Genomic DNA, 10,643 nt, shown 5'->3' with positions numbered 1-10,643 from the left:
CAACTGGGAAATGTGGGGTCCAGACACAGCATGCCAGCGCACGCCCACCCACAGGGCTACTGGATAACACGTGTGTAAAGGCGGATAAGCCAGCTGAAAGAGGCAGGAGTGCAGCCACGTACAAATCTCATTTTCGGAAGCCACAAGGCAGATGTGAATGTTACAGCCCCTCCAGGGGTCACGCTGTGGGCGTGACACACATCCGAGTGTGTCACCTCCTGGAAGGCAGGCTCTGTTTCTGAGTGCAGTGGCGTGGAGGCGTAAGGTACAGCAAAATTAGGAGGGCAGGGTTGCAAGCTCTCCCACGTCCACACAGAGAGTGACTGCAGCCGGTCGTCCTGATGGAGGGTATGTTGGATGGCAGGACATGGGACACACGACCCCTCCTCAAAGCCGGATCCTCCCCCGTGCAGGGGACAAAGTACACCAGCCCCCGCGCATGTCACCTCATGCTCAGTTCGCAACACTTCAAGATCACCCCGAAATACCCTCAGGAGAGAATTAACAGCCTCTAAAGGTCACTAATGAACCAGCCCAGAGTAGTTAAGGCAGAACTATTTTTAATTATTTTTAATGCCTCCAAAAGGGAATCTGCACATGCACGTTCCAATTCTAGGCAAGTCTGTGGTCGACGACACAGGCGGACAGAAGTAAAGGCTCCCCTTGCTAACAGAGCCCACCAGCTACAAGGAAGGCAACACCTCTGGATTTTCTTTCACAGAAAGAGTAAAATTGCATTTATCTGTTGCAGGTTCTGACTTCATGACAATGCGATTTAAATAGGAAAGCATTTGCAATCACTGGGGTAAAACACTCTTTAAAAAAATAATACTTCACAAAGTAAAGCAAAATCTTTTATGAAAATAATTCTTTCACTTTTCAGACTGTTGGCTCCAGAGGCCAATTTTATAAACGAGGAAAGGAATCATCTTCTGCCAACGTGAAGAATGTCACTCGAAGTATTACCCACTTGCCCTTAACTCAAGTGGGAAAAGCGAGGGAAAATAAAAAGTATTACCCATAAACTCTGAAAGAAGGTCAGTGTTGTGAGATATACAGAATAAGGCTCTTTGGATAGTCTAACGTCTCTATCCTTTTGATGTGTTCATGACAGTTACAATAATAGACTATGGCTGAAATTCTCCTAACAATAACCCAATCAGAGTAAAATAATAAATAAGAGTATCTACAAAGCACATAACGTCTTGAAATGATTTTCGTAAAACCACCTCCTTTCTTTGGAGAGCTCCCAGCCGAAATCGACACCATCACCACAAGGCAGGAGCTCTGCTCGAATCCACGTTTCCAGCTGCACCCGGCTGGAGAAGGGAGCCGGCGGGGCGTCGCGCTCCTTCCAAACACTGCCCTAGGAATGCTGACTATAATCTGAATTTAAGGCATTGCAAAGTTAGAGCCAGACAAAGCACATTCTAAATAAAACGCCTGCCACAGATGCATTAAGGCATAAATAGTCCAGCCTTGGGCCACAAAAATGGGGGGGAAGTATACCAACTATCTAGGCTATCTTTCAACCAAGGAATTAAAGAATTTATGGGCTACCCATCAGCCCTGCCGGCAAAGACTGCTGGGAGACACCCCCAGGTCGAGCCTGTACAGTGATGGGGGAGACCCCGCGGGGGCAGGTCTCGAGACCCCCAGCCTTCCTGCCGTGCGGGCACAGGTGGCACACCCCACTGCAGGTGGAAACGGGCCCCCTCGGCCATGTCCCATGCATCGGGTGTGCCTCAGCGGAACGGTCATCGGCAGGGAACCCCCAGCAGCCACCTCGGCACAGGAACCAGGCAGGAACTGCGAGAGGGGACAGGCAGGGCGGCGCGGCGACTGGCTTGCAGCCGCCACCTAGGGATTCCTTCCCGCCCTCAACGCACCCGCGGCCTCTAAAGTGCGCCACTCACATCCCACTTAGAAATGTCCACCCCGGGGCATGGGGCAGGGAGAGAAATGCCCCTCAGATTCCTTTGCTCTTAAGCAAATGACCGCACACCAGGCTACTGAGCTCCTGCTCCATGGCTCCCAAGGCCTATCCTTTAATCGGGGGCGCCGGTCTTCACATGACGTCAGGAGGCTGCCGGCAACATCTTAGGCTGAGGAGGAATGAATATCCTGGTTTTCAAAAGGGGGCGGTGGCTCTCTCCAGAAGGTAAAGTTACTGAAAGTGTCTGAGCAGGGGAAGTCCGAAGAGTGGCTTCTTTTCAGCAATGGGAAAACGTGGTCAACCACTTCACAGAGTCTCACGTACCTGCAGGAAGAACGGACAACATCATGGCTGCAGAGGGACCCCCCACCCCGTGCCCTGGCCACGTGGAACACCAGCCAGGTCCCCCTGTGCTGTGCCTGGAAGCTAGGAGAGACCCACAACCCTGGGAACAGACTACCCTGCTTAACCCGGTGGCAACTGTTCTGGAATAATTCCTCAATAATTAACAAGAAATCAGTGTGGGTGCCAAGTAGGACTCAGATAAGGCCCCCTGGGGCGAGGCAGGTGAAACCTGACTTGGCACAGAAGACCAAAGAAGGGGGACAAGTGGGAAATGGGGGACAGGAGGAAAGCAGCGTGACAGTGGACAGCTGCCTGCCCCGGAGCTCACGCCTGAGCCTGCAGGAAGAACCACAGATAAAAGTGTGTGTTTGGTGCAATACCGACAGCTCTGCTATGCAAGGAAATGACCTTGGGCCTTGGGTTAAGGAGACACAGACTTGACCTTCAGCTCTGCCATTTACCAGCTGAGTGACCTTGGGCAAATGGCTTCATCCATTCTAAGCCACAGTCTCCTCAATTGTAAAGGAAAGGAAAACTGCCCCAGAGTCCACAAGAGAGTGAAATAAAATAACGTATGCAACAATCAAATAACATATTCGGTGCTCAGTGAATTTTTCTACGTCCATTATTAACATTAGCCCTCACTAATTATTAGTTCGGGAAGAAGCCTTAGCTCGCCTGAGGGACAAGAGACCTGGGATCCACTCCCACACGCAGGAGCTGTGTCACCCTGGGCAAGCATCTCGCCCTCTCTGGGCTTCGGGCCCTCCATCTTTATGGCCTATGGAGTGGGACCAGAGGAGTGTTTCTCAACATTCCCCGCAACATTCTCTCCCTCCATTTTCTGTGTATTCCCAAGATGCTGTGTCTTAGTCTCCTTGGCCTATACTACAAAAAGAAAGTTGCTGTATTGAACATGCATTTTCAGACCTCCGGGCGCCTCCAACCACAAACTCTGACAAGCTCAGGCCTCTCCACATGTCCCCAGAGTCTCTGCTGACCATCACGGAGTCCCTCTCCAGTTCCAATTTGCTAAAAACCAAAAAGGGCTTTCGAAACAAACTCCAGGAGTTAGCATGTTCTGAGGCATCAAATACCTTATTAACTAAGGATGAGAGTGTGTATTTAATAAAGGAGCCCCAAAGGGCTTATGAGGAACATCGTGCTTGCACAGAATGGGGAAAATCTCCCCTAACAAGTAAGAATTACATCTTTCCTGGGGATTAAAACAAATTTTTAAAATGCCTCCTGGCTTGAAGACCTACTTGCTTGAGTTCTGCGGCTGTGGGAGGCAGGCCCTCCCCATGGGGAACAGCTCACGGCGTGTCGTCAGGGTGTGTGACAGGCTCCCGATCCAAACTGCCCATGCTCTGGGAGCCAGCCGCGCCCCATCCACACCCCATCCACGCCCCATCCGTGCCCCTCTCGCACACAAGCCACGGCAAAGAGCACAGGCACCCCCTGTCTGCCGTGGGCCCCTACCCATCTGATTTCTCGGACACGGTATCCCCGGATCCAAAAAGACCATCCCAAGTTAGGTGCCAGAGACAGCATGTGCTCTCCAGGGGATGGAGGGGCGCTCCCCCACCCCCAGGAAGGGCCTCCTGTCCTTGGCCTGGCATGAGACGGCAAGGCGCCAAGTTCCTCCACACAGAGACCCACCCAGGCCAAGGTGCCTGAACCTCAGAGTCTCAGAGAAGGGGATAACCCCACAGGCCTCCGGAGTAAGCCCTCTTGGGGTTGGGACCCCGTCCTGCCACATCTCTTGTGACAGACCTGTCACCAGGCTGTGGCCATTTCTGGGCAGTGCCTCATCAGTTCATGGGTTTTCTGAAATAAAACGATGAAGAGCGATCTCTTTGACCTTCTCCAAACCAGGGCACGCTTTCATGTGGGAGGGTGCAACACTGGGGAATGCGGGAGAGAGGGTCCCCGATGCTGCTGGGGCCACTCCGGACGTGGCCGGGGGAAGGAATGATCTCTGTTCTTGTTCTGCCAGCCAGGAGGGAGCCCGGCACTGCCCCCTGTTCTGAAGGACGGGGGAGGCTCTTGGCTCCGTCCTCCTCTCTCTCCTGGTGTATCCTGAGAACTGCTTAGGAACAGGCATGACTGGGGGAAGGAGGCACTTGGGCAGGCCCCTGGGCTCCCTCCAGCCTACAGCTGGCCCCCATCTAGGCTAAAGTAAGCTTGAACGGGCGTGAGGATCACCTTGGATGTGAAAATGTGCTCTAGCAGGAACCTAAACCTCTCCTCTACCTAAAACCACTGGAGGTGCCTGGAGAAGACTGTTCCCTGCGAACCTGCTAGAACCAAACCCTTAGTTCAACTCCTGCCCACGAGGTGGGCTCCTGCAGTCCTCCCTGGGGTCGCTCAGGGCCACAGGCTCTTTTCTAGGTCTGCGTAGACAGTACAACCCCTGAAGCAGGCACGGCAGGAGGACAGCCATCTGCCCGGTGCCGCCCACTGGGCAACACTCACCCACACAAGGCCTGAGGAAATGCTCTCCACTCTCACGAGGGAGCACCCCGGAGCCAGCACTCCCAAGTCAAGCAGAGTCTACGCCGACCAGGACGCGTCCTTTCAGACACGAGCCGACTCAGCCCACTGCTCTGACCGCAAGTATGAGAGGAATTCTGGCAATTTCTGGTGAGAGCAGTGTGGCAGGTCGGCGTGCAAAGACACACAGAGTTTCTCGTCTGTAAATACAGCTTCATATGACACCTCGATTCGGTTACATTTCCAATTCGCACGCTAGGCTTTCAACCCTCACTTGGCCGATCGAAACCACTAGTTTTGAAATTCATGCGGTTCCACTCAGTGGCAGAAGCTAACCACTCGTTTAAATTGTTGACCCAGAGGGGCCTGATTTAATGCAGATTGTCCAAAAATTAAGTTTTGGACAAACTGCCAGGAGTTGAACTGTATTTTCTTTGTAGGAATCCAAGATGAAAATATAGGCAACAAAGGACAAAAAGGCAGAGTGTGACCTGTGAACACGGTTCCAAGACGGAGACTCTAACAATGTAAGAACACAGCGACCCCCCAGCACGCGCACGACACTCACGAGGAGATGTTGGTCTTTGCGTGTTCCTGTACGAGCTCTCCTTTGGGATTGACGGTAAATATTCTGTTCAAAGACACTCCTACTTGCTTATATGAATACACATCCTGTATGTGGAAAAGTAAAATTAGGGGGAAAAAAAGAGCTCATTATAAACACAAATACAGGATATTTCAAGTTTGGTGCGCTATTATAAAATTTTCATTAACCAGAACTCTACTTCCAAGTAGTGCAGAGAAAAAAGTGTCTCTGGACGTGAAATTATTAAATCAGTTTCCCCCTGGGGGCCTCCACGCTCATCCTGCTAGAGCTGAGCTCATGAGTAAACAGGTTCCCAGGGCCCCCTGCGATTCTGACAGCCCTGCAGGCTATGCTCTGACCCATTTTCAAAAGGGGGATCTTCTTACTGGGAAGTTAGTACTAAACTATATTATCCAGAACACTAAACTCTCCAGCAAGTCTGGGTGTACACCTAAAAATCTCTAAGCACTTCTTTCACCATACGCTACAACGCTTTGAAAACCTGTGATGCCCAGTTGCGCCATGGTGTGAAGGCCTGGCTTTGTGCTTCTCTGCCAGTAGAAAGGGTCTAATCCTATTCTAGGTTCTTCTTGTTTGACTAAATTAGCAAGTGGTTTGGAATTTGAAGGTTCTAGCCCCACATTTCAAGCTTCAGACTGAAACCCACCAGCCAATCGTCAAAGAAAACTAGAGACCATGAGGTAACTGCACATCTCCTCACAGATAATTCTAGCGGGATGGGAATCTGGCTCCCCATGGAATCAAGACCCGCCCTGCAGATGGCTGCTGTCAGAAAGGGCGGTTATTTCCAGACCTCTTATATACCCCGAATTTACTACTTACAGCCGGTCGGTTTCCAAAAGCAGCATAAAAGGGTTCTGTATTTGGAAAAAACAGGTTTTTGATGTCTGTCAAACACTGGACTTTAAACTTCTCTGGCTTCTTCTCAATCACTTCTCTGTTCAAACAAATAAATAAATGATGGATCAGCTTGAGAGGAGAAGCTTCCTTAACATCAAACTATTTTTAAATTCACGGAGGGTGAATCCGTACTTTCAAGTCTTCCCACAAAGAAAAACGCTAAAGACAAGTGATTTTACTAAAGACCTCCACCAGTCATCCAAGGAACAAAGAATTCCAGACACAGGAGAAGAGAGAACATCTCCAAACTCATTTTATGCGGCTAACATAGCCTCATAAACAAAACTGAAAGAAGAAAAGCATGAGCAGAGTGTGGGCCGATCTCACTCACGAACGTCAGTGCAAACTTCCTAAATAAATAAGCATGTGCAAACTGACTGCCGCAAAGCACCAGAATTTAATTCCAGGAATGCAAGAGCAATTCAATACTTTAAACCAACGAATGCAGTCTAACACATTAACAGATCAAAGGAGGAGAAAACATACCATATTAATAGACACAGACAGGTGGTTGATACGGTTCAACAACGAATCAAGGTGAAAAATCTGAAACCTGGAATAGCAGGGCGTACTCCGAACCCACAGCAAACGTCCTGTTAACAGTTAAACAACAGCTGGCCATCACCACCATTTCAACCCAACACCGCATGGCAGGTCCTCGCTGGCTCGGTGACGGAAGGAAGACATAGTTAACGAGGATTGGAAATAAAGGAAGGGAAACTGTCACCCAAAAAGGTAGATTCAAAAAGAGAATTTACAGATGAATGATCATCATTAATAAGAAATCAATAAGACTGCTGTTTATAAAATCAGTGTACAAAAACAAGTAGTGTACAAGAATCAGTTGCACTTTCATGCATCAGAAGCAATAAGCAGGTAAAAATGTAATTCTGTAAATAGTCATTTAAAATTTACAATGTGTAGGAATAAACCTATAGTGGAAGATGTGTCAGACTTTTATGGATAAAATCATAAACTTTGTTGAAATAGATTAGGGATGTCCTAAGTGAAAAAAGACACCATATAAGTGAACTGGAAGACCCAAAATTATGAGGAGATACTGATTCTCCCTAAACCGAACAACAGATCCATTGTAATTTCAGTCAACCTCTTGGCAGGATCTTGTCTGTATGTTTTCAAAAAACTCCATCATCACAATTACTCAGAAGAAAGAGCAAAGGCCAGAAACCAAATCACACCTTTACGGATACTTGATTTATGAGCACAATGACAGCTCAAAGCAGGAGAAAATAGGCCATTGTTTCAGTAAATGATGCTGGGACAATGGACCATCCCTGGAAGAGAAACCAAAAAAAGGGAGACGATGGGCCTCTCCTCCATACGCAACCATCAGTTCCTGGTGGGTCACACACCTGCACCTGAACATGGAAGGGCAACACCTTCGGATAAAATGTAGGAGCCTCTCTCTCTGCCCACTGCCAGGGAAGCCCTTTTTAGTACCCAAACAGCACCAACTACAGGGGAAATGACACGTTCGAGCACATGAAATGACCAATTTATGTTCATCACAAGCCATAAACCGGGGAAGGCTCTTTGCGACATTCGTGAGAAAGGCTACGGATACAGAATCCATCACACACACATAAATCACAAAGAAAACTGGGGAAACACTCGAGCAGACACTTCACGGAAGATGAAGCCCAAACGGCCCGTAAACACATGAGGAGAGACCGTTCAACCCACCGGACTGGCCCAGATGTACGTGGCTGGCAACGTGTTGACAAGAAAGCAGAGCACGGGGAGGGCCTGGACTCCACTGTGGGTGCAGAAATGGGCTCAGCCACTTTGGAAAACAGTTCGGAATGAGCTAATAATGCCGAATCCGAGCATCCTCCGTGGCCAGCAATTCCAATCCCAAGTGCGGACCTCGCAGCAACTCGTGTCCGTGCCCCCCAGTGCAGACCCAGGAAGCACTGCTTTGAATGGTGAGATCCTGGAAATGACCCAAGTATCCACCAGCAGCGGGTTGTCCTACACCAGGACACCACACACGAGTCAGGGCAGTGGGTGACAGCTCCTCTCAGCGTTCGTGGGGACATGACGGTGAGCGAGAACAGCAGGCTCCAGAAGAAGGCGACGCGTCCCCACACAGGCCACACATGTGCATGGTTGACCGTACTGGTTAGGCCCCCAAATACGAGCGCTAGAACTGTTCCAGAAAGCAGGGGGTGATGAACACGAGATTCAGGAAGCGTGGCTACCGTCGCTGCCTAGCGGGGAGGGATGGGAGCGACCAGGACTCCAGACGGATTGGCTGACCTTCGGCTTTAACCGGGCGGCGGGCTACGGTGTAAGGCCCACTCAGCCAGAGCGGCCCCAGCCCGGCTGAACTGCCATTTTGTTGTAAAACTTAAATTGACTCTGCCCGGCCACCCCCAGGGGAACTTAATTAAAAACAAGTCCCGGAAACCAGTCCCAGGTAACAAAGCCCCAGTACAAGGGTGGGTCAGGCCAGGTGGACGTATCCAATCAGTGGGGGCGCAGACTGTCTCCGAGCCACCAAGGAGTATGGGCCCGCCCTTTGGGCACCTTGTGGGCGCCAATTCTGACCAAGGTGATAGGCTGGTTCAAATGTCTACTAGGGTAAATTGTAATTCACTTGGTCACCTAGCATCACTGTGCAGCTTTCTCTGTGTGTTACAATCTCATTGGCCACCTGTGCGTGGCCAGGCCCAACCACATGGCCTTTGCTCTATAAAAGTTAGTCTGGAAAGCAGGGAGGGGTCACCCTCTCTGTAAGGGGTGGCCCCGACCCGTCTGTTTGACGGTCGGTTTGATTCTTGATACTTGGCGCGAAATAAAGCTTTGCTTGACTTTTGCTTTGTATCAGTCTCACTCCTTTAATCACAGACTCATTATTGGGGGACCCATTTTTGGGTGTTCACTACCTGATTCGCATTTACCCCTTACATGTAGCTTAGAAATGTTCTTCTGTACCTACTCAAAGTGTAATTTGGATGGTGGTGGTGGTGGCGGTGGACGGCCAACCTGAGCATCGTAAGACCCCAGGGCTGCTCCCGGCTCCGCACACACTTTGGCGGACTGCAGAACCTCCCCTAAACCAACAATGAAAGCGTCCTACATTCTGCATCTCGGGACCCCACTGCTGGCGGGACGATTATGATTTCAAACTTCAGTCCACTCAGGGGAAACCATCCAAATGCAGCTTCCTGCTCTGTCTCTCCCACTCCCCTCTCTCTCACACACACTCAAGCACACTCCCTGCACTAGTGTGTGAGTGTGGCCAGCGGGGAGGAGGATGTCACAGGCATCTATACCGGGTGAGCAGGGCACAGTAAGAAGGTAACTGTGGCCCGGGCCACCGGCGCCCACCTCGCGGGCAGGTGTGCCGTGAGGAAGCAGTGAGGACGGCTGACGGGCACTGAGGTGACCTGAATGTGCACATAGTCCCTGGTCCTAACTCACCCTTGAGGTAACTTTACTCCAGCAAACGACAGAGTGGCATTTATGAGTCTCAGAGCGCCTCAGAAAACCCCAAGGGGGAAACACAGTTACTTGTGAAACAGCTTCTTCCTTCCCAGAGCAAGAGGCCGGCCTCTGTTGCTGCTGAATCCCAGAACTTCACCTTTGCCCCGAAACCCAGTCTTGGGACGACATAGCAACAGCGAGTTCCCTGTCATCAGGGAGACGCCCCAGCCCCCACCATGAGACTGAGCCCCACATCGCAGGAATGGGTGCCGCACCCACGGAGGCCCCTGTCACCGCCACACAGGAGGGCAGGTAACGAGAACTCAAAGCCAATGTCCACTTTAAAAGGGGAAGCTCCTGAACCAACAGACGAGCTGTGGGAAACAGATTCCCTCAACTTTTTTTCTCAGACATGTTTCCTAGAATCATGGCACCTCAGGGCTGAGAGGGGACACCCGAGATCATCTAATCCGGCCCCCGCGTTCACCAGCTGAGGACAGAGACTCAGGAGAGGGAGGCACAGGCTTGTCACCCCACCAGCCTGTCGCCAAGCAGCATCAGAGCCGGGGGCTCCCCACCCCCACCTGCCAACCAGGCTCTACCCACCGGGTGTGTGTGCCTCAGTCTAGCTGAGACCCAGGCAGGATCCTCAGAAGCGCACTCAGTTAAAGCACCTTGCTAGGGAAGGTTATTCTGGCTCGTGGTAGACGGGCCTGTCATTTCTAGAAGCTCTGCAGGACGGCTGACCCACAGACGGCTCAGGCTAGAATGCAGGGCTGGAAGGAGCCCCTCCAGCTCCCAAGGGGGGCACACGCTGGGAGGTGTCCTTGTTTGGTTGAGTAAGTCCTCACAGTCCAAGATCGGCCACTTTTGATCGATCATGGACAGTGGGACTTCAGTGAAAAAGAT

At 50.9% G+C, this 10,643-nt stretch overlaps 1 protein-coding gene across 4 annotated transcripts in view; it reads right to left on the bottom strand.

The window, feature by feature from the left end:
* Positions 1-1,704: 1,704 nt before the first annotated feature.
* The window catches only part of LPIN1 (lipin 1), a 128,342-nt gene continuing 119,403 nt past the window's right edge, over positions 1,705-10,643 (bottom strand). For all 4 annotated transcript variants that reach the window (XM_032866864.1, XM_032866865.1, XM_032866866.1 and 1 more), the window contains 3 exons: positions 6,207-6,321; positions 5,346-5,449; positions 1,705-2,260 (listed from right to left, as the gene is read on the bottom strand). In XM_032866864.1, coding sequence (XP_032722755.1) covers positions 2,101-2,260; positions 5,346-5,449; positions 6,207-6,321 — 379 coding nt within the window. In that variant the 3' untranslated portion in view covers positions 1,705-2,100. The remainder of the gene's footprint in view (positions 2,261-5,345; positions 5,450-6,206; positions 6,322-10,643) is intronic.

The sequence above is a fragment of the Lontra canadensis genome, unplaced genomic scaffold (assembly GCF_010015895.1).
Source record: "Lontra canadensis isolate GAN:19392208 unplaced genomic scaffold, GSC_riverotter_1.0 scaffold32, whole genome shotgun sequence".
Lineage (NCBI taxonomy): Eukaryota > Metazoa > Chordata > Mammalia > Carnivora > Mustelidae > Lontra > Lontra canadensis.
This window is presented reverse-complemented; position numbering and strand designations above follow the sequence as displayed.